This window comes from Haliotis asinina, chromosome 2, assembly GCF_037392515.1.
Source record: "Haliotis asinina isolate JCU_RB_2024 chromosome 2, JCU_Hal_asi_v2, whole genome shotgun sequence".
NCBI lineage: Eukaryota > Metazoa > Mollusca > Gastropoda > Lepetellida > Haliotidae > Haliotis > Haliotis asinina.
Genome location: NC_090281.1, coordinates 5,364,244 through 5,389,566, shown reverse-complemented (window position 1 = coordinate 5,389,566; position 25,323 = coordinate 5,364,244). Strand labels below are relative to the sequence as shown.

The 25,323-nt window shown below is 38.6% G+C and overlaps 2 protein-coding genes across 3 annotated transcripts in view; one reads left to right on the top strand and one right to left on the bottom strand.

The window, feature by feature from the left end:
• The first annotated feature begins 124 nt into the window (after positions 1-124).
• Positions 125-21,150, top strand: LOC137273172 (AP-3 complex subunit mu-1-like). Of its 2 annotated transcripts, XM_067805660.1 has the most exons (14): positions 142-233; positions 2,859-2,937; positions 3,807-3,912; positions 4,722-4,834; positions 5,231-5,355; positions 5,877-6,036; positions 6,329-6,442; positions 6,737-6,810; positions 8,078-8,183; positions 9,269-9,427; positions 10,324-10,374; positions 11,129-11,197; positions 13,802-13,813; positions 19,542-21,150. In XM_067805660.1, exons 1-14 carry the CDS (start codon positions 199-201, stop codon positions 19,605-19,607), a joined length of 1,269 nt encoding a protein of 422 aa, XP_067661761.1. In that variant the 5' UTR covers positions 142-198; the 3' UTR covers positions 19,608-21,150. The 2 variants fall into 2 exon arrangements, with proteins under 2 accessions (XP_067661762.1, XP_067661761.1); XM_067805661.1 differs by lacking the exon at positions 13,802-13,813 and having other exon boundaries at positions 125-233.
• LOC137274757 (whirlin-like) overlaps positions 21,063-25,323 on the bottom strand; it is a 40,142-nt gene continuing 35,881 nt past the window's right edge. The window contains exon 18 of the mRNA XM_067808093.1: positions 21,063-25,184. Coding sequence (XP_067664194.1) covers positions 24,951-25,184 — 234 coding nt within the window. The 3' untranslated portion in view covers positions 21,063-24,950. The remainder of the gene's footprint in view (positions 25,185-25,323) is intronic.

Here is a 25,323-nt window from a genome sequence, read left to right as displayed (position 1 = left end):
CTTTTTCAAACCCAACGATAGAAACAAAAATAAATGTCAACAAGACATGTTGCATCGGTAACGAAGTTTTGAACTCAATTGTTACATGCTGATGTTTTCCCATCTGATAACTTCAAACGGAAATGCCAAAAGTTACGTCCCTTAGAAGTGGATGCTCTTCCGTCTCTCGAGTCTGTCTTCTATGTGGCATATTTCACAATGATTCACAGTCTTTTTGTCATCAACAACAGCGGGTATGATATTGTGGATATTTTGTGTGTATAGTATATCGTATATTTGGTTTACCTGTTTCATATTTTCTTCCAAGTGTTACAGCAGTCCGGGAAGTGGACCGGTCTCCTTTGGTCATGTGAGTGGGAGGGTTAAGTGTAGAATAATATGGAGTTTTTATTAACACGATGAAGACGGCGACATAAAGCTCAACAGCAAAGAATTGCATCCACAAAACTATCTAGACAACCGGTGTCGTTCTTCAATGTTAAAACAGCATGTGTTCCATGGGAGTCACTGACGTAAACACGTACAAGCAGTTTGTTTGAAAAATAAATACAAATTAACATAAATGAATCTTCCAAATACACTGGCGTCTCCTTTTCTCGCGGTACTTACGGATATCGGCTGAAAAAATGATACAAACAGATTGTATGAATGAAGAGATTCTCCCTCTAACATCTGCATCTATCAACTGCTTGATCCATCAGGTGTATTATCGCACATGAGCTCGATGAAAAACAAGGTCGTCCGCAGCTGACTTTTCAAGGTGTCTCCCATTCTCGCGGCATAACGAGAAAGTAATTGTCACTATAATGTTAGGTGTAAGGAAGGGAAATCTTATCGGCAAGGGCAGGGAAAAGTTTTTCCAAGCTGGATATAGCTCACGAATATTCGTAACATTGCAAAATTTTGATAATTTACAGACTTGGGCCACTTCGTAGTTACAGGTCAGTGATGTGAATAACCGCTAACTATCACACATCGGCGGTCTCGGCAGAAAATGCGTTTACCCCGAGAATAGGAGACGGACCTATAATATCCAGGTGTTAGAGGTTTTCAATGATGTTAGACTAAAACTTAATATTTATCTTTAATAATATCATTTAAAGTTTTGTTTTTGCAAATCTGACTCTATGGTTCATCTATTTCACACAAAATGTGTTTCCTGAAAAAATAGCCTTGATGACATTGTGTCGGCAAAACTGCAGCCGCTTGCCACATCTGTGTATTTTGTACATGTTTTCAATGATGAGCCATACTCTTACCTCTGCACTGCGAGAGAGTGTTTTGATCACATGGCTACCTGTTCTATACATAACCTGTCACTAACAGACGACTGATCTTGCTGAATTTCGCTTGCAATCTTTTGTTATACAGACAACTGATTTTGCATCTAAAGTGGTGTTAACGATCTCGGGTAAATAATATGGATGTCTATTTGCTCTTTACATAACTTCTGGATTTCAATTGTCAACAAAACGTCTCATGAAAGGAACTGGACATCCACCTTACAGATGAAACTGTTTGTGCACTCAGATCACACACATACTTCCTCGATATAATGCCAGCAATGCAATGAACGAAATCACAAGACCGTCAAATTCAGCTTGCTTTGGGATACCTTTCAAATGAAAATACCATAAGAGTTCTGCTCATAATGCTACATGAAATGTATTCTATTTGTTAGAATTATTTCCAGATTTTAGGGTTAGGGTTTTGTGTAGGTTTAGAGTTATTATTAAGTTTTTATTCTATTAAAAAAAGACAAAAAGAACCAGGGCTTACGGGCAGAAATATTTCCCAAAATACCTCTAACAGCAGTCGAAGATTTGGGTTTGGAAAAATTTCCCCCACAATTTTAATTATCATTCTTTGCCAAAGAATAGATGTTCTTAGTAAAATTCAAAAGCCTAGTACTAACCCTAAATCCCTTATAAACCTAATAGATAGAATACATTTAAGATTGTGTGGTCACCTACTGCCACTTTGATGGATAGCTTCAACAGTTGGTCATGCATTTAGGACCTAGTTTAGTTACATGCCCATTAACACATGATATTTCAGACTCATTTATTTTCAGGCAGCCAAGATAAGTTAATATGGTATAATACTGAATCGCCCTGTTATTTGTATTTGTTAAACTGAAAATTGTGGGTGTTTATTATGTGTCAACAAATAGGTCAGTCAGGATGTGTTCTCGGCTGAGGTCATGTTTTTAGTATATGTCACCACCTCAAGGCACTCATCTGGTCATGGTGAAGGGAAAAAAAGGTTGACATTGATATAGCAATAAACATTTCATGCCAGCTTGCAAGCTGAGACTACCAAATTGTGCTGAGGACAATTAAACCCATTGAATGTTGCTTCATTGACATATAAAAACTGAAGGGAAATATATAATCTGAATCATATTGGCATTTGTGTCTTGATAAGCTGGAGGGGAACCAATGCATATTCCAAGTGAAATAAGGTCCCAGATTAGTTTTAGAAATCATTACAGTGACATGTGCACAGGTTTTTACTAAATTCATAAATGGGTATGCATGTATATTAATTTTGAAAATGACTTAACAGTCTGATATATTCTTCCCTTGCCCGAGGTGTTACGACAAACACATGGAGTTATGGAGTTATGGTGTCTACATATATTGGTGACTTTCATGTTATGGCCTACTCATGAGGTAGATGAATCTATTTTGACAATATATTTCATGAAAATGGAAGAGTTTTTGTTTCTACCAGTTCTTGCATTTCTTAGGTTAGCAGTTTGGCTTTCTACCAGTTTCATCAGACTCTGTGAGGTATGGCCAGATGGTTACCATGGTTACTTATTAAACACCTGTGTTTGCTCTTTTGATTTTCAGAGATGTGTTTATGGAAAAGCATTGGAAAAGTGTGATACACAAATCAATATGTGATTACTTTTTTGAAGCCCAGAATAAGGTGAGTTTGATTTGGTATTAGCGTCAACAAACATCAAGTAATATTATGAACTGTTTTTTACAGTGGTATTTGCTATAGAATGACCTGAAAATAGTTTTGAATGAATAAACTTTGGCATAAGATTGGTTTTAGATGGATATATTGTCCGTGAAGCCACCCAAGTATGGTGTTGCAAGACATTCATTAGTAGTAAGAATATGAGACACTTTTTGTCATTTAAATGCATTATAACTAAGTACATATCTGATCAGTGACATAAGTTTTGTATGTTATTGCTATTTTCCGCCAACTCCTGAGTAAACTAAGGATGTCACTGTCTATCAACATAGATACTGTCTAAGCATTTAATGTGAAGTTGTTTGTTTATCATTTAACGAACATCAGACATAGCAGAACCACCTTCAAGTTATGAGGAAGGGGTGATATGTTATGGAAGACAGCTCCTTTATTATCTTATGATGCAATGTATTGGTATAGATTTTTGAACCATTGTCAAGCAAGAGTTATTGCTTTTCTTGACAGTACTATAAGAATGTACACCGAAACATCGAATCATAATGAAATAAAGAAATGGTTATCTATAATGTATACGTTTCTTATTATTCATCAGTTACTAAAATACCAATCAAACAGAGCACCTGCAAATTGTTCCATTGTTCTGTGTGATTAAGTGAAATAACCTCAGATAAATCAAGAACAACTGTTCCCCCTGACTTGATACACAGCCAATATCAGCTGACATTACAAAACCTAAAGTAAATAGCTTAGTCTCTGAAGTAACAGACTGTAAGCCTTGATAGGCAGATCATATTGTCCAGGTAGTGTCTTACCATGCATGTTAGATGATGATGTCTGTTTCTGTGTCCTAGGCCTCCTGCCCTGAGGATGTGCCACCAGTCATTTCCACTCCCCATCACTACCTCATTAACATCTACAGGAACAGCCTCTACTTCGTTGCTGTCACCACAACTGAGGGTGAGTGTTAGCAGCACATATAACCATATATCAATCATGTATCTCAGAATCCCATGTTGGTTCCAAATTTGAATAGGTTCCAAGCTATCTTAGATGATTACAACTTAATGAAAGGGCAACTTAATGTTGTGGGTGGTCAGACTTGCTGTCTTGGTTGATTGTGAGTCATCATATCTCTTCAATATGAACTGTTGATGAAATATGTGAGTGTCTGGACTGGACTCGATTCTTCACTGCCACCATCTCAGATAATGAATATTATTGCTCCTGGTTCACCAACCATTTAAGTAATGGAGGAGGTTAAGATAGCCTGGACATCCAAGGTGGTTTAGATTGCTGTGTAGAGTTGCATTGCACAATTCTATGATTAAAAGCTGTAGGTCATGGGTTCACTCACTCACTCACTCACTCACTCACTCACTCACTCACTCACTCACTCACTCACTCACTCACTCACTCACTCACTCACTCACTCACTCACTCACTCACTCACTCACTCACTCACTCACTCACTCACTCACTCACTCACTCACTCACTCACTCACTCACTCACTCACTCACTCACTCACTCACTCACTCACTCACTCACTCACTCACTCACTCACTCACTCACTCACTCACTCACTCACTCACTCACTCACTCACTCACTCACTCACTCACTCACTCACTCACTCACTCACTCACTCACTCACTCACTCACTCACTCACTCACTCACTCACTCACTCACTCACTCACTCACTCACTCACTCACTCACTCACTCACTCACTCACTCACTCACTCACTCACTCACTCACTCACTGTTTCAGTGCCCCCACTGTTTGTGGTGGAGTTCCTGCACAGGATCTGTGACACATTTGAGGACTACTTCAATGAATGCACTGAGTCTCAGCTCAAGGAACACTACGTTATAGTGTATGAGGTCAGGAACACTGGCATATATAGTTATGTGGCAAGACTTCAGACCAAGACACATTATTTTTAACTATTCCCACATTAAGTACTTGATTCCAAGTGAAAGTAAGAGGTACCTCGACTACATTTATACTATCTCAAATTTTATGATGGCTGGGTTTACCTTGTTAATAAGTAAATATGTGTCTGTTTTTGTTGAGATTTCTTGACTTTTCTTGTTCCTTTATTTTTATCATTGAGGTCATTGAAGTGTTGACTAATTGATCTTTGTCACATATTTGGAATTCTTTTTAGTGTCCCATAAATATCATTACAACCATGGTAAGAATTGTTCGTTTGCAATGTTTCTTAAACGTTGGCTGAAACCCACTGGTAGGATGTTGGTCTATCCCACTGTGTTTAGCTTCTGGATGAGATGCTGGACAATGGCTTCCCACTGGCTGTTGAGTCAAACGTGTTGAAGGAGCTCATCAAACCGCCCAACTTCCTTCGTACTATCACAGACACAGTCACTGGCAAGTCTACCAGGTCAGTTGTATCGCTTAGTGTCCTTCACTCTGTAATTTTTTAATTACTATCAAGACTATTGTCTCCCCATGTCTTTTTGAATGTTGACCATACAACCATAAATTGAACATGTAAACAGAGAGAGTAGCTTTGGTTTTGGTTTGGATTTTGCATCTTTAAAGCAGTATCATAAAGGACTGGCTTTCACACAGTGTGCAAATTCTTCACTGAAGTCTAACAGAGGTTCCCTGCTAGTTATAAGATAGGACCAAATGGAACTTATTGTACCATATCACTGATCATTGCTCACAGTGTCAATCATTGGATTATATGCTCCAGACACAATTATATACTGGCCACTGTCATGAAAGTGCAGTGTGTAAAAGTATGTTTTATATATCAGCATAGTTTTCGTCTACATACTGAATGTTACCAGCCCCAAATGGATTTGCACACACTAATAATATTGCAGCATGTATTGCTTGATACATGTTTTGGAGTATACTAGTTTCACTGGTATTTATGATCCACTTTTGCTGCAGCGTGAGTGCCACCCTGCCCACTGGTCAGTTGTCCAACATTCCCTGGAGGCGAACAGGAGTTAAGTACACAAACAACGAGGCCTACTTCGATGTGATCGAGGAAATTGATGCCATCATTGACAAATCTGGTTCGACTGTCATAGCTGAGATTCAAGGATATGTAAGTAGAAGTTGATTCGGTGTTTTAAAGTGACAAGAATTTGATGGGTTTGTAGACATGAGAGTTTAAAAAAGAGGTCGAGCAATGTGGTTTCTTCTTCTTTAGGTACTCAAGCTTGATAGTGATATGGGAACTTTGTTTTGAATTTCAGATGAAAATGTCAATGTAAATCAAGTTTATGTTTGTCAAACCTTGATATTTCAACATGTTGTCATTGTCTCTGTAGTCCTATGATAGGTATATCACCCTTTTTTATCTGTCCAGTTTATCTATTGTGTTTTTCTCTGCCCAGATTGACTGTTTAATCAAACTGAGTGGAATGCCTGATCTCACCTTGTCCTTTATCAATCCTCGTCTCCTTGATGATGTCAGCTTCCATCCGTGTGTGCGATTCAAGAGATGGGAGGTGAGTATGAACTGTCACGGATCTTCACATATAGCATCTTGCATGTACCCAGTCTGTACTTTGAGTGTGTAACCTTTTTACAGGCAAAGTGCTCTTTGAGCCCAGGCTTGGTTCCTTCCTTGCCATCGTGTGTTATGGTTTGGGATGTTATTCATGATATGTCACTGGTTTGTCATGCTGCCACCTGATAAATGGAATACAGCCGTGGGTTCAAACAAGTAATTAATCTTGAGCTGCTAAGTATTTTGTTTTTTGGTGGTTTTTTTTCACTTCTTAATGCTTTTTTTTTTTCAGAGTGAGCGAATTTTGTCATTTGTTCCACCAGATGGTCACTTCCGTCTGATGTCATACCACATAGGAACCCAGAAGTGAGTCATGTCACACAATATTGTATCCAATGTGCACAGATAAGTTCTTATATCAGTCACTGGAGTGTCTAGTTCAGGCTGCATTATGTACAGACCGCTATCAAAAAGCTTGAATATTGCAAAGTGGGTCGTTAAGCATCAGACAGGCAAACTTTACTGTTGCAGGCACTTCTTGAATACATACATGCATACATACAAACTGGCTTTCAAGTTTCCCCCATCATGTAGATGTTCAGTAGTTGTAATAGGTGACTAATAATAGTATGTCATAATATAATTATTCCATGTGGCACCACTGTAGGTCTAGGTAGACTTACATATAACAGACAATTTGTATCAGCTGGCCAGTCAGATGATCGGGTATCAATTATTCATGTTCCATACGTCTGAGTAAATTCACCGTATCTTTGTGTCTGGTCTGGTCAAATCCATTTAGGGCTGGTAACATTTTGAAATTACCTGCCCTGATGACTATCTGGGTTTCCGGCTTATATCATACACTGCTGTGACACATTAAAACTCATGGCTGATGGGAACACATACACCGGGGGTTCTGGATCCAGTCCCAGTGTGTAGAACAAAAAGTTGTCTAAAGGCAATACTTGTTGTTATCCTGTCAAACACTCAGCAAAATGGTGATTAGATCAGGTCTTCTTGTCCCAGAGTATTATCTTGTATCTGAGTGGGGTACGAACATTAAACTGTGACATGAGGAATGAGAGGAGTAAAGTCGAAACTTGTTCAAGAGCCACAGGGGGGAGGTGTGGCACTATACAAATGTAGTAATCTTGAACACAGCATTAGACCTTTTGTTATCCACTTCATCTCCTTTAAATCATTATTGCTACAGATGTATCATTCTGACAAAAGAATTATCAGTGATGTGGGACAGCTGGGCCATGTAAAAGAGTCAGGTGTACCTGGCTTTGTAGTTGGTTTGTATGTCAGTCAGTTGATCACAGCTACCAAATGGTGTTGAGACATGCAAAGCATGATTTGTTTCAGTAAACCAATGTGACAAAAGTAAGGTGCTAGCGATTAAAACTCAGCTGAAATATTGTTGTTCTCTCAAGGACACAATAGGTATGTAAGGATGTAATGGAGATAGTCTTCTTAGAATTTTTCATAATGGCAACCTTTGTATGGTGCTTAGTCCGAATACATACCCACATCATATAGATGGAACATATCATGGGGCATTTTGAATTTACTAAGCCATTAATGTGTTTTTTTCTAGGGGGTAACAAAGATTTTTGTTTTATTTCAGTATTGTTGCCATTCCTATTTATCTCCGACACAATATATCATTTCGAGATGGCAGCTCCGGCAGGTTTGATGTGACCATTGGACCCAAACAGACCTTGGGAAAAACAGTAAGCAATATATTAAAGCTGTCATTGAATCTGATGTTAACAGTAGTTTGTAAATTAAATGGCTGTCAAAGTGGTTCAGGAACAGTGTTAAAAGAAGTGCATGTAGTTGTGAAATTTTACTGAGAAATTTTAGTAAACTGGTGTCTGCACCATTTTGTCGTCTATGGCAATAAATTCCTGTCAGTAAAATTTTGTAAACTATTGATAAACATTTGTATGAATCTCCTCACTGATGGGTCAAGTGGTCCAATAAGTTTAGAAATTTAATCTTTCATAGTTTTTTTTCTTTAAATTATGAGTTTAATTAGAAAAATCCAACGTATTCAATCATATTTCTCCATATCCTGACTCATGCTTATTTGCTTATCTCCTCCCTCTATGTGAAGATAGTGGAACACTTGAAATCCCATGAAGTTCCCTTCCTTTGAAGCAGACATACAATTCACTCACCCACAGGAAGCCTCCCTGTTTCCTGCCACATCGGTCACACCACCAGCCCTGTTTGTCACTGTCTCCATAATTCCATAAGCATGAGTCAGGATAAGTATGAAATACCAATTTAAGTCAGAAAATTGCATATTATATTCTGTGATATGCTAACAATGTTCCAGTGAGAAGGCAAAAGATATTGGTGTCAGTTGCAGCATAATTATTAGCTCTGGATCACATGAACCTGTTAAATTGGTACATTCAACTGAATTTTGTACTAGGGAACAAGTAGTTCTCATTTGAAGGCTGTGCTGTGTGTATAAACTCTTTATTAGCAGTGTTAGGTATTGACACAAAATTGTACTTTATGACCAGTCAATTGTTCTGTTGTAATTGAATTTGTTATTGAATACTGTATTTTATTATGGTGGGGAGCCAAGTGATTAAAGCAGTTTGTTTGTCACACTGAAGACACAGGTTCCCCATATGGGTTCAATATATGCTGTGTTTTTGCTGGAATAATCCTGGAATATTGCAAAAAGTGGCATAAAACTAAACTCACTCCTTCACTGATTTATTAAATCATCCAATATGAGCAGTGTCAAAATTAGATCATTGATCAAACACTAGCGATTTTGTTTTGTTGTGTCCTGCAGATAGAGAATGTGACGCTGGAGGTGCCGTTCCCCAAGTCGGTTCTGAATGTCACGCTATCCACCAGTCAGGGGAAGTACACATTCGACCCAGTCACCAAACTCATGACGTGGGATGTGGGCAAGATTGATGCTGCCAAACTGCCAAACATCAAAGGCAATGTAAGCAGAGAGACATATCCTCATTATTAACTGACACCTGGTTCTGGAGGTTGTATCTGTTATAACATGTTAATACAATATACAGAGCGTGATGGTTCTTGAGTTTCTGCTGAGTAGAGCAGGTCTCTAGCAGCCTATGATAGCTGTTAGAGTTGATTGAATGGATGGTTTTGTACAACTTGGGGACTTGACTGTCTTTGTAACCTGATGGTAAGGTGTTTCGCCCATAATATTACATGACTGGATTATTTGCCCAGATATCTCCATGTACTGGACTATGTTTGTTGTACAGTTGAAATATGCTGGGCTCAGCACTAAACTAAAAGGTACTTTTGGACATCAATGTTGCTTAGTGATTTGATCTTGTGTCACTGATATTTTAGGTTTGATTCGCACTATGGTTATCACATGTTATGTTCACTCTTGGTGTCTGAAATAATGATAAATATGGGGATGTAATTCAAATCACTAACTCCATAATTGAAATGGTAGAACGTTTTTCATCTCAAAAAGCCAAGTTGTTGGCTCAATATGTCAAAGATATGAGCTGACTTACCCCTGTGAGTACAATGTTTGAAGCTCTCTTTGTGATATCCCCTCACCATCTCTGCCCCTCCTCCTGTCGTCCTCTTTCTTCTGGTGATATTTGCTTGAATTTTCCTAAGAGTAGTGTATCACCCAACTAACTCACTCGCTTTAGTTCGATTTGGGTAGCCTAGTGGTTAGAGCTTTGGTTTGTTACACCAAAGGCCCAGATACAATTTCTCACATGGGTACATCGTGTGAAGAAAATTTCTAGAGTACCTCTCCTTAATATTGCTTGAATATTGCTTAAGGCGGTGTAAACCAATGTGCTTGTGGTTCCAGTCGTGTGAAGTTGTTTCCTGTGTTTTCAGATTAGTCTTCAGACTGGTTCTGCTATCCCAGAGTCCAACCCTGTGTGTACGGTAAGAGAAGTGTCCCTGTTTTGACATCTTTGTGTCAACATATCTATCATAGACCATGGGCCAAACACAGAAATTGTGTCAAGGTGCTTCATCATCTCTGGTGAATACAAAGTTAGGGCCTTATTATTTAGTGTGTAATTTGTAAAGTCTGTTAGAAACTTTTCTTGTTAAGTCACTTGCACATTACTGTTGCTTAAGTACCATAAAAGGCATGTTACTAACAGTCCAAGGTCAAGGTCGTATAATCAGAATCTGTTCGGGTATACCCTTCTTTCAGGAGCTCGGAATCATTGATGAGCAACTATTCTTGTAAGAGAAGTTTCAATACTTACCAGGCACATCCTGGGGATCATTTTGTAGTTCTGGTATTCACCAAGTTTGTTGAAACACTTCCCTATTTCTAGAGGCCATACACATTTTGGCCCACAGCTTAGGATGTGCATCCTCATTTAGTCTAGCGGGGGAAGGTTGAGCAGTTATCATGATTTGCTATGAAAGTCACCTATGATCATTTCAAAGAGATAGCATATCTGAATGATTGATCTCATTTCCTGACAACTGATGTAACTGAGCTTTGCTGTTAAAGTATTTTACAAAGTTAATCCCAAGGCATCCTAGCTGTTGACAGGTCACCACAAACAAAAGATGCCTCTGGTCTGCCCAAAATTTTGGGTTATTTTTTAGTATGTTACAAGTGACAAAAATACCTGACAGCATTTGGAAAGCCATTTCTTACTCTAACTCTATTTTTCAGGTGACATTTACAATAAGTCAGCTTGCCGTGTCAGGAATCAAAGTGAATCGGCTGGACATGTATGGCGAGGTAAGACTTCATTAAATACACTCCTGGTCTAATAGAACCTTCTGCCATATAGGAATAACAAGATCATGTGAACACTCCTAGTCTAACACTCTCCTAAGTGTAGATGATTTGATTTTTTAGAAAGTGTTTTACCATGCTCTCAGTCTGTGCAAACTTTGGTTTGTATGATATGTGTATTTCTGTATGTTTTCCCTTACTTTGGCTGATACAGAACCATCATTATACTAAACAACTGTGTCAGTTTCTTATGTTAAAATGGTTACGGGAAGCATTCCTTTTTTTAGATTTTTCAGTGTTTTCACGTCCATGCATATTTCTGTTTGACATACTTTCTGCTGAACGTAGCAATATTTAGTTTGGAAATTGGATGGCATTAACTAAAGAAAATGTTAAATGCTGTATGTAATTTGTATAAAATAGCAAGGGAAGTTTGTTTGGTGAAGGCGTCAATGGCAGTATTAACACAAATACTGAAATGTACTTAGGGAAAAAAAATAAACGGATCACATGAAAGCACAACTGTTCCTTTATTATTGTTGAAGAAACCTGGATGAAAATAAAGGAACACTTGTGTTTTCATGTGATCCCTTATTTTTCTTCCGCAGTATAGTTATTTAACTATATAACACAACCTGTGTTCGTGAACAGTGTTTGGTATCTGAGTCAAAAGCTGTTGATATCAAACCTTTGATTGATGCTAAATTAAATGGAAATAGGAACATACAAGTGGTTAAACTTTCACTGAAATTTTGGTCGTTGCTGCAGAGAACACCATATTCTTTTAGGATTCAGAGTTGTCAGTAAATCAGGTTTATAATCCACCATAACACTGTGCTACATGTTTAGTAAAGCCATCAATGTGTGAGTTGTTTAGAACAGATCAATACAGTTTTCCCCTCTTTCAGTTTTCAGCCATTCAAAATTTTCCATAGTTTCGTCTTCAATTGTTTTCAATCATTGGTTACCATAAAAAAAGTCCTTTACATCAAAATGTTGCTGTAAAGCTAAGCTCGCTGACAACTCTTAGTTGGTCAATAAGAGAAAGATGTTCAGGGTGTGAGGAATGTTTTCTGGACTTGTCATACAGCTACAGCTTCTTGGGTTTGTGTATGGGAATATTAAACTCTCAGATCAGGCTTCTGGCTGACGGTAACGCAACACATTCATTGTCATCTTTAACCCAGCTTATTTGTCCTTTCACCTAATTTCGGGATTACCCTGTTAATTGCATTTTTTCATATGTCTCTGTCCCTGAAAGAAGATTTGGTCAGTGTAGTAGTCGTTGTTTGAATTGTTTGATATCCTGTTATAAAATCAGAAAGAAACCAGAAGATTTCGGCAGATCCATAATAATGTCATGCCAACAGGTGACAGCAGGAATAAACACTTGAAAGGGGGTTTGAATGACTCTTTTGGCATTTAGTGTATCAAGAAGCAAAGTGGCAAACCTTATAGGGAAAGGAGATGCATCATGAGAACTCTGAAAGAAATTATACTGAGGGAAAAAAATAATGGATCACATGAGAGCGCTAATGTTCTATATTCCTTTCCAAAGTTTCTTCACAAGTTTTGTATCATACAGCTTGTGGAGAAACCTGGAAAAAAAATATAAGAGCACTAGCGCTGTCATATGATCCCTATTTTTATTCCCTCAGTATACACTTTAAGGGATCTGATAACAATGTGATTCTGTTGACAAGAACTGAAAAGTAGATCATGTAGCTGCTAAGACAAGACAGCTGGGTTGTCATGAGTAATTATTTGATTAGAAGAGATTACACAAGCAAGTGTGTCATGCGTCTAATATGAAACAAGTGTGAATTTTTGTATTACATTATTTTGCATGAGTTTCGTAAATGTCACATGACACACTTGTGCGAGTGTACTAATTTCATTATTATCCATTTTATTCATGTAAATTTGTGCCGTAAAACACAGTAGAGTCTGACAGCCCTCTTCATTGACATCATATTGAGTTATTTTATGACATCACTGACAAGGAAATACAGAAACAATTGTCACTAGGTAAAGTGAAGTGTGCACATATGACACTGGTTATGTTTCCCCATATGGGTAAAAACAAGAACTTACTGAACTGAAACTGTTACAACACGCATCTGTAGGCAGTGCTTCCTGTGATGTCAGCAGTGCAGAGTACTAAACTACTACAAATCTAAACATTGACCAAATCTTTGGATCCAGGACAGACACATTTATATGTATATAATGATAATCATGATAATCAATCATCGTTCATGTCTTCTTGCAGAAACGTATCCCAGATTTTAAAAGACATAGATAAAAAGTGGATTGCAAAGACAAACATCATTTGAAGATAACATTCACTAACTACTGGCAATATTTCAGTAGCAAGTTTTTCTGCAATTTTTATGTTTTTCTGATAAAGACCAGTTGTCCATCTTGTTGTCAGATGAAATAGTATATATTACTGGCCTACCCAAATTTCAGATCAGTTATAGTAACTCATTGTTTGGACCAGGAATGATAATCTGCAAAGAAGACATGAAACCGAAATGTTCTGTATTATATTGGTAGTTTTTGGTTGTATATAAGCCTCAGTTTTAAGAATTTTGCCTTAAACAGGGTGATCAAAAAGTGAGTACCTGCTTCCTATCTTGCTGTGAATGTTATATCTTCCCTAACTGTACTCTCAATACTAACTGTGGGATGTGTAGCATGGGTGGGCTGCTCCGAGGGGGGACGTGTTCATGTGGAGGCATTGACATGTCCAGGGGGAGTAGACTCCGATGTCCTTGGGATTTGTTCTTGTCTTGTTCCTGTTCCTGTAGGTATGGTTGTGTAGCTTTTTGTCTGGTGGTATTTAGTCATTGTCAGTGTTACAGTTGGCCATGGTTTAACTTGAATGAATTTGGGTTTTTCATGGATTTAGGTACTTAGTTTTGTTCCTCACTTGTGTATTTGGGTTGGTTCCTAACATTATTTGAGACAGCATAGCAAGGTTATATTTGCTGCACATGGGTACAATGTGTGAAGCCCATTTCTTGGGTACCCCCTGCTGTGATATTGCTGGAATATTACTAACAGCAGCATAAAACTAAACTCATTCTCTTTAGATGAGCTGAAGTGAGATACCTGTTTCTGAGAATCACACATGACACCGTTGTTGAAAATTTGGAACTAATAATCATGGATTGCAGTCCCAGAATTGCCCTGATTTGGTTTCTAGGTTTTTACCACAGGGTGTGGGATTGATGCAAGTGGTAAGAGGGTAATGTCATCACTTTGGCAGTCCTCTTGGGTCAAGCTGACCCACAGTGATGTAGCTGGATCACTGCACAAGTGCATTTGAAGTTGCTCCCTGACTTGTTTCCTGAGTCTCTCAAGCCATGGTATTCATGGATGTCAAGCATTGTTTGGTATTTGTGTTACAAGCACCTTTACATCATCCCAGACCATCATTCATGTCAGATGTGATGAGTACATGCTAATGCACACACAACTATCTAACACTAGCTAGACTTACCTGGGGATATAGTGTGTAGCACTAGCACATATGGTTGAGGTATTGGTATAATCTTGGTAGATAGATAGGCAGTTTGTGTTGCCAGCAGTGCCTGTGGAGGGTTTGTTGATCAGGATAACCATGTACATTGTGACATCCAACTGAGTCATACCTGACATGTATGTGGTGCCCTCCATTGAGTAAAACCTGTATTTAAGTGCTGCCCTCCCCTTAGTGGTGCCTGTACATTGTGACAACCTGCTGAGTAATACTTGCCATCCAAGTGGTGCCTTCTCTTTAGTGGTGCCTGTACATTGTGACAACCTGCTGAGTAATACTTGCCATCCAAGTGGTGCCTTCTCCTTAGTGGTGCCTGTACATTGTGACAACCTACTGAGTAATACTTGCCTTCCAAATGGTGCCTTCTCCTTAGTGGTGCCTGTACATTGTGACAAACTGCTGAGTAATACTTGCCATCCAAATGGTGAATGTCCTTAAGTTGTGACTGCCTACTCAGTAATACCGGTCTGCATCTATGTGGTACCCTCTCCTTAAGTGGCGACTGCCTGTACATTGCGACTACCTCTGTTATTGATGTAATAATACTAATTCTCTTTATGGTTCCTTCCCCAGAGTCCACTGTTACTATTAGATTTACTATTAGTCATAATGATATCTGACGAAGTGGAGCTTTCTCCCACACCGGTTATTTCCTCTGTAAATGATAAATGGTCATTAAGTGCACAATCCTTTAAGTGTATACTATCAGTTAAGTGCTGACTACTACTTTAAGTTACAACTCCCTTCTAAAACCACAACCTCCAATCAGTCAAATTGGGAAGCATTCACAGTATGTTTTAGCCTGTATATGGGAAAACGAGTTGAAAGTGCTGTTTATAGAAACCCCCAGGTCGCAATCTATAATAAATGTGGTAGTCTTATGTTGCCTTTCCCATATATCATGACCATTTGTGTCTTATAACGTGATAACTTCACTCTGAGCGTTGTTACACTTAAATGTATTGAGACAGACTGGTGTAACTGGAGTTTTGTCAGATGAAATGAAGTCAGTGGGAATTCTATTGGTTTGTCTCACATGAACATGCATGGTGCCATTGCATGCTCGTATTGCCCCCATAACAAGGAGATGTGCTCTAACTCAACATGGTGCTGCCTTTCAAAGTCAGGATCTTGTCTTCTGTTGCATTACCCAGTTTGTTGAACTCATAAAGTGAGGCTATACTCCATAGTAAAACTCACAGTCTAGGGAAAGGCTTTTTAGATAGAATAATACATTTAGAAACAGTCAACAAATAGATTTGTTTGCTGGGCATAATGGATGCTTTGATGGTTCCCATTTATGGTGTCTCCCCATGATGTGAATAGTGCTTGAAGTGGCATAAGATCCACTCCACTCACTCGCGCAGTCAAGTGACTTTGTACTTCATCCAGTGGTAATGCAGTTTGCTGTTCTGCTGTTCACTTGTGTCCATTAGTCTTGTAATGATCAGTTTGTGGTTTTTGTCTGACTGAATTTTTGGCTTGTCAGCAAATTTGATGCTTGTTCAGTACACCAGCCCTTCCACTTCCAGTGAGGGAGTGAGTGAGTGGGTGGGTGAAGTTAGCATTGAGAGAGTGAGTGGGGTCGTGAAAAAGTGTGTGAGTACATGAGAGTGAGTGTGAGAGATGGAAGGATGGGTGAGCATATGAAAAGCCACATGACCAAGTTGCAGCTTGTCATGGTATACTACTAGCACAGTTTCACTGGATGTATGTGACATGCCTTCACTCTCATCAACTGCAGCATTCAACCACTTCACACAACATACTTGCCCTTATTCATGGACAAAATTGGCTGATATTTCTAGCCTGTTTACCAGTGGTTTCTTCATCTGTTTCAAACAGCACACAGGGATTTTAATTCTTGAGTCCGAACACGTTTGATAATGTTCCACACAGTAACTGTGGGTCATCCTTTTCACCACCCTGTTTAAGTTGTGTCATTGTTGTGTCCTTTGTTTGAGATTGTGTTTGAGATTGTGTTTCAGCAGACGCCCGTGTTCGTGGCATGTTCCTGATGATGACTAGCAAGCTGTTTTAGTACATTCTTATCCATTTTGTCATCTGTATATTTGATCAACTCCAGAGACACCAACTAAGTCAACTGTTTGATATATGTTCGAATTTGTAATCATGCCAAAAACATTTTTTTATCAACATGTGACATATTCTTTTGAATTTGAAAAAAATTAGAACCAGATGTTTGAAACCTTGGGAGACCTCTGAACAAGTGATGCAAACCCAGAACAAACTTACACGAGCCTTTCTAAATGAAGAGTGATTGGGTTCCTCAGCCTATTAGAAATCAGCATTCTAAAATGACATTTCTTAGTTCCTTTGGAACTTCCTGACTATGTCTTATTTGAGATACAGAAACACCAAATGCTCATGTGAAAAGAAGAGTGTGATGCAACATGGCTGACAACTTCTGTATTATGTTATGCAGCGTTTCAGATTCTCAGACCATTGTTAAGCAATGCATGCACTCCATAAAGTATCACACCTGTCCTATATTTCAGTTATATTCCAAAGTGGCAATCATAAGATTCTAAGCTCCCCTGATTGTTTCTTTCAATTTACTTGACATGACTGCTCATGGAGGTATACTTAGATCAGCAGACGCTTCTGTTGTATCAGAAGTGCAAACTGAAGAATCTATTTTTAAATAAGATTGAAAGGATTGCACTCTAAAATGTCAAGAACATGAATTACACCGAGTTCTCTCCCTTACCATAAAGAGGATTTCTACTTCTGACTTACCAGTTGATCCGTGGTGTCTCTGGTGTTGAGCTAATCCTCAATAGTCTGTTGTTTAATTTAAGCTAGATTGTATTGGATGCATGTGAAAGCATAGAGTTTAATCTTTGCCTTGCTTTGCATGAAGGGAAAAGGTTTTCAAGTTCATAACTTTTTGTGAACTGGTCACATACTTGTTAACTAATTGTTACAGTCCAGTGTATATTACATATATAACCAGTATTTGTTAGTCCTGTCTTAACCCATGAAGTTACCCTTGAATTTGTTTAAATGTGTTTGTCTTCATAAGTTTGCAGTTTATTTATGTTCCTCCTGTGGCACATAATATTTGCTAGTGTTTCATGGGGAGAGATGCAGGGTTGTGTCCCCACAGCTCCATTGCATGTTGTAAGAAACTGCAAACCCGTTTTGATTTTGACTGGTCCCCAGCAATCTTTGCTGACCTTAGAGGTGACCAGTGAGTCATGTCTGCTGACCTCGGTGATGGTATGTCAGTGTACATCAACAACATACCTGATCATTGCCTCAGTATCAGTCAATGGATTTTAAGCCTGAGACTGAATTTTAAACACACCCTTTTCCTATAACTGGGGTAACGTTGAGTTGGTTGTTAAACATGGCTAAATGATGCACACACTCGTTCTGTATATATTTTGACATGACATTTGTGCTTGCCTGGATCCATGATGTGGGCAGATATCTGTTGAATGTGATTTAACATGTAAAATATGTGTGAATAGTTATCATTTTAATTATAGTATCATAGTAATAATGGCCCTGTGAAGGTCCCGGGATAGAATAGGCCTTCAGCAACCCATGCTTGCCATAAAAGGCGACTATGCTTGTCGTAAGAGGCGACTAACGGGATCAGGTGGTCAGGCTCGCTGACTTGGTTGACACATGTCATCAGTTCCCAATTGCGCAAATCGATGCTCATGTTGTTGATCACTGGATTGTCTGGTCCAGACTCTATTATTTACAGACCACCGCCATATAGCTGGAATATTGCTGAGTGCGGCGTAAAACTAAACTCACTCACTCACTCACTCATAGTAATAATGTGACTCTTGTCTGTTTCCTTCACTACACAAAATTCTGTACTAGTTGTAAGCTGGTATATCATCCTTTGTTAGATGGATCTTACCTCCAATGTATTACATCATGACCTGGACTTGTTTGTCATCATGGCTTTGTTTTGAGTTTAACTGATATGACATGACACTAAAACAGCTGTCTGATCTGATTTGAAAGTGAAATAAGTGACAGTATTGCCTGTATCTGAATTGCCTTCTGTAAGTACCTTTGACTGTAGATCTCAAATGAACCCGATCAGATTACGATATGATTGTCGTTTATTTCAATATTGTGAGTGAGAGACAGTAGCACTAGGTCAGTGACAAGAGAGGCAGATGGGTCCAGGTGATCATGACATGGAGATAAGATGCACTGGATATTCAAAGTGGACGGCCTTTCATGTACAATGTGTCCAACATATTAAGGGAATCACTGTCGTAATTTCCAAATGTTTGTCTAATTTCACATTCTGAAAGGCAACTTTTGATTTTTTATTACCTGTTTAATCAAAGCTTTGAAGACAATATTATAACTGCATTGCTTGCAAAACACGCTGTTATGCATGATCAACTTCTTATTGTACAATAGCAATGTTTTGGTGTATGTACTTATAACCTCATGAGGTTCTGAATGGATATGATATTATGCCTTTCTTAGCACAAAGACTGACAAGAAAATGTAAAATCTGACAAACGTTTGTCTGTCATACCAATTTGTGTTCAGGCCTTGTTGTTAGCTAAAGTATATAGGAAGTATTAACCGGTTGTTGTGTGAATCTCTTCCATCATTGTTTGTTTACATGATGGATCCACATTATCAGAATCTGGAATGGTGTTTTACTTTCATTTTGCTACTTTAATACATGATGTGGTGGTTTGGTATCTTAGCAACGAAGTTTCAGTATCATTTATCCAAATGTTTTGAATTAGTTCAAATGAAATATAACAAAGTTGATTTTCTTTTTTTCAGAAATACAAACCTTTCAAGGGAGTGAAGTATTTGACGAGGGCTGGAAAATTCCAGATACGCACCTGATCAACAAGACATTATACATTCTGTTGGTGGTTTCCTTCAATGAATGAGCATGCACATCAACTCAAGGACGGCTGTGTGGGGCAGTCTGGTGCACAGAAACATTCTGATGATAGTACATCGACAATACTTCATTGACATGTATAAACTACGTCCTCCATCACTCATGCAGTGTTGTCAACATATGCTATTTATGCAAGAATGCCATTTTCTTCTCCACCAATGAAAGGCTTGCAGTAGGCCTGTCTGCTTTCATTTCAGGACAAGCAATTTGTGTTAAATAAGTAATTGTGACAGGTCACCACATGATATGTAAATTAGACTGTGGCAGTTGTGTATTGCCCACATATGTAATTTGTCAGTTTTCAATGTCAATGTTTTATTGGCTGACTTAGGATGGATGTGTCACTACTACACACTACACTAGCTGTATACACTGACTTGTCATGGAGGAACGCAGGGTGTACAGACCTGTGCTGTACAGATGTCAGACAAGCTCATGGATACATCTGTCATGAAAGTCTGAGTGACTCCAATAATTTAACATTGATTACAACAGTCTTAGCCATACGATCAGTTTGTGGAACAGAGCCCAGGTCCTGATCAATTATTACTTGAAGCAGTTATTGGACCAGCATATTTGTTGCAATGAATCATGGAAGAATGTGAATTGTTTCAACCAGTACCAGTGTCCACATGTGCACAAAATGGACAATTTGTTTGTGGATTAGTCAGGATTAATCAGAGACTTATTGTTACTTTGATCATAGAGCCACCTGCTCATTTCCTTAGCAGGAATTTCGGGTTATACAGAGAATTTTTTTTGTCATTTTTTTTTTTTTAACCTTAAAGCTACCTGTTGCATTGTTCCAGATTATTTGTATTGTAGTGCCAGGGGGATATTAAAATTATATTTGTCTGATTGAAATATCATCCCAGTGCCACACAGCACAGTTTTCAGTAAGTGTACCTTTACAATTTGATTCACTCTTCAGTCCGAGGACTTCTGAAACCAGTTACAGTTTCTAGTCTCAGTTGAAGAAAGAAAAGGGAAAATCTTTTTGAATTAGTACAGTTTACCATCTGGCATAAAATTAGCAATATTAAAGACTGGTCAAAAGTCTAAACTGAGGCTTTCCAGACTGCCATACAAGTGAGTGAGCGAGTGCATAAATGTGTCTGTGCACATCATGTTTATACATATAAGAGACAAACTGGGATCAATACATCTGAACTGCTTAGAGGCGGTTATGATATAAATTGTTCTACAGATCTATAGAACAATCTTATAACATTAAACTTCTCATCTTTGTTGTTGCCATGTTATGTCTCTCGTCCTGGCAGTTGCATTCTGATCATGTTGTCATTGTATTTATTAATCTGTATATTCTTGGTGTATAGATAATTCAATATAAATTTCCTGCTAATGGAAGATTAAATGTGAAATGAAAACGTAAGTCTTTGTTATATACAATATGTGATTTATATCCTGGGTGATGATGTGACAAAATGATCAGTGGTTACTATGGTAACATTTGAGAACAGTTCAGAAGAGTATTACCAGCATGATCTATGGTCGCTATGGTAATATATGACAACAGTACCAGGTAGTATCAAACATATGAGTTGATCACCATGGCGACAGATGACAGTGTACAATACAGTATGACCAGTATCAAGTATGACAAAGATGAGCGAATGTCACAGATCTGCAGGATTCTTATACAACGTACAGATCTGCAGTAACACCATTTAAAACACAGACGTAATACTGATGTTTATCATTCTTATTGCACATGCAGACATACAGGTAGATATACATCACTATGTTGAATAGTTGCCAAAATTATTACATGTATAAACTTTATAGTTCATTATTTTTCATCCAACTTGCAAGTGATGCCATTGACATTTTTTTCTCAATATGTGTCAAAGCTTCTACATTAAAGGTCACATACAACGTAAAACACAACTTTGCAGATTCTGATACCTTTTGGTATGCGCTTACCAAAAAAAATCATCAAAAATGCCTATTCAACCTATAAAGTTGAAAAAAAAAAATGATGAAAAAAAAGCCTGCGTAATCAGAGTTCAAACGATTCACTTAATTTCCCCCAGTGCTGGGGGGAAAAGTGGTTTCAACAGCTGTGATGCACTGCACCCATACTGCATACGCAGTAAACAGGCTCGCTGAGCTTGAAACATTATGCATTCCCAGAGTATGAGGTCATGAGCAGTAGTCTAATCTTGGTTGTGTACACAAGTAACTAATCTAATCGTTACATAAAAAAACTTGTTCTGGTAAGCAGCCGGTCGCAGAAAGCTCAATGTCTGGTTTACTGACACCTATATGTCTCCCTGCCTGTCTGCTAAAGACAGTATGCAATACTTAGCTTCAATCATTGACCACATGACCCCTGAAGGTCCCTGGATAGAATAGGCCTTCAGCAACCCATGCTTGCCATAAAAGGCGACTTTGCTTGTTGTAAAAGGCGACTAACGGGATCGGGTGGTCAGGCTCGCTGACTTGGTTAACACATCATTGGTTCCCAATTGTGCAAATCGATGCTCATGCTGTTGATCACTGGATTGTCTGGTCCAGATTCGATTATCTACAGACTGCCTCCATATAGCTGCAATATCACTGAGTGCAGCATAAAACTAAACTCACTCACTCATTGACCACATGCAATTTGAACATCTATCAGGTACATGCCATAAACAAAATAAATTGATTTATGACTTGTGCACCTGAGTCCTGTCTCTGCATCATTATGTAATTAGACAGGTGTGATACTTGTACACATGACATGTTTTTATGTCTTTGAGTTGCAAACAAACTACACCCATTTTTCTCGGATGACTGGATCTGACGGAAACTGGTGCAAACTCTTGTCAGTTTCAAGTCCTGCTTTGTTCTCGGACAAATGACAGTTTCCAGCCACACAGTAGTTCACCATCTCTACTGAGATTATTTTTGATTGGATCGAACGCAAATTCAGAGAACATGTATTTACAAACCCCAACATGTCAATGTACATTATCTATGGATAACAACTTCTAGTGTATATGACTTTGTTTGACAATGGTATATGAATCCATACTGTAACGAAGCATCAAGTACAATGAAAGAAGTTGTTATCAACAAAGAATCTTACTTTCTTGTCACTCACCATACTTCTAAAATGCCATCAAACAGATCATCTTTCTGTACACACGATGAGCCCTCAGCGTATTAGCTAATGAACCAGCGAAACGGAAGCTGTCGTTACACTTGAGAGCACACACACCCACTATGAATGGGTTCAGTCTCCCGGGGGCTTCGTTTCAAGGGAAGTAAGCCCAAGTACAAAATATTGCGCTTTGGAATCCCAATTGTACGCTTATAATTAGTTTATTTATTTTTTTACAAGCAGCAATGTATATTATTAATGTCATGAATTGTGTTTTAATTATGTTTCATTTTTTGGTTGCATGTGACCTTTAACATAACCAAAATGAACTAACTATTGTGAAGAGTGAAGTTTCCAGTACTGCCAATACTTGTTAGTGAAAGATCTTGCTGATAAAAGATGTCTATATTGTAACCACGTGGAAAATGCCCCGCCTGAGTCGTAGGTTTTACTCAACCAAATGAAAAAACAGACCAGTTCACATGTACTCATCCATATCATGCCTCTGTTCACTAGCTTCATCTGGTGATATGGAAACTTCTTGTGTATGAAAAACTTTGCATGTACAGACATCATGGGTTGTATGTTCCCCATGGTGCTGAGAATATAATTTGAATGCACACCGACCCATTGATCATGTACACTCTTTGAGTATGTCATCTTGTGTAACATCTTGTGATTTACAGTGACCAGGTGTCACTATATCTTGCACAAAATAATCTTGAAGGACTTGACATGGTTGCCAGTGTTACTGATAGGCTGTGGTGTAGTGACTGGTGAAGATGTGTGGAATTGACGTCACAGATATCAACATGGTTCACTGTGCAAAACGAAAGAAAAATTGTGAAATGTATATTAGAAGAACCCAGATGAAGGAGTCAACACTTTGTACAGCATGATGATACACAAGCTCAACTAAAGAAGCACTATTGTTTAATCTTAATTTGCTCAGGTTTTTGTGTCATGTCACATTCAGCAATATTACAGCTACGAGACTGATCTGTCCATTGGACTATCCAGTGACTAACATTCAAGAACATACAACCTACCGAGTCGGCCAACCTTCCCACCAAAGTTATTCACCCACTTCTTCACCAGCTAGGCAGTGGGGGGACCTGACTTCTTAAAATATATTTAAAATACAATTCCCACACTTCTAGTACTAAGTAGCCATCCAGAAGCATGGAAACTTGATTTTCTAAGGAAGTATTATACAACTGGTCTGGACATAGACAAATGTCACGTTTAAGTAGCTCTACTGAACCTTCAAACCAATGCAAAAACATGGTCATCTTGACTGGAGAATCAAGACAAACAAGATTAACACAAGACATTACCCTAGCATGAGATAAAGTCCTGAACACAACATGGATCCTTCACCTAATCTGGAACATCATGGCTGATGTATGCATCACCATGAACACTGTACAAGTAGGTGCATGTTTGTCGTTAACAGAACAGTGCGCTTGAAAATGTTCCCACTATTTGATGGCAATCTGTGGATCACACAATCCACTGAGGGTTATTGTGATGAATGATTCATAATGAGCAATCAAGTCACATGAAGTGGTCACCCAATCCAGATTCAGTCACCCCTTGCTACCAGCACTGACAGCTAGGAACCAGTTACCATCTGGAATCCCCACTGGATAGGCACTACACATCTTATCTCCAGGATGCTGCTGACATAAGCTTCCAGAAAGGTTCCTGTGTTTGACAGTTCCTGTGTTGTTTAGACTGTTCCTCCCTCTTTTGCCATAACCTCACAAGACATCCTAAATAAATGACTTGTAAAACTACTTCAGCTCTGGCTGCTACTTGTGTCTGTAAATCCCATCACTAATCAAGCAGATAGAATCAAGAAGGTGGTGGCTACATTTTGTCCATCCATCACAAACCATTTGAATCTCAAACATGTCTCCAGAAGCCATCATTCTGGGTATATCCCTGCTCAACACAAGGTCCAAATGGAATCTAGGTAGGTGTAGCTGATGTACTTTCATTTTTTGGACTTCTCGATCTGAAACTATGAGTAGATCATGAACTGGATGCATGAAGCAGAACCCGTAAGCCAGAATCTTGGTGTCACAAATGCAGCTGCCTGTACTAATCCCACAAGAGTTATACAAAGCCACATGTTTCTCTCTCTGTCAACCTCGGCACATCTCCCTGGCTACAATTTTCCAGAGTCCTTTTCTTCTGTCCCACTTGCTGCATCTACACCTTTCACCTCCACACCCGTCTCCGTGACCAGTAACTCCATCTTGTTGGCCTGCTTGTTCTTGAAAGCCTCAGCAATGGCCCTGGCTACATCTGTGTGTCCCAGGCCCACCATCGTCTGACCATTGACCTCAAGAATCACATGACCGACCTTCAAACCACCGGACTCAAACGCTGACCCCCCTGGCTGAAATATAAGATATGTAATGTTGTTGAAGACACAAATTCAGTAGCATATCAACTAAGATAAATAAAAGAAAGTAGTGACCTGACCTTGAATTCATATTCATACTGTTTGATTGTGTTCAGTGCAATATAAGGGAGAA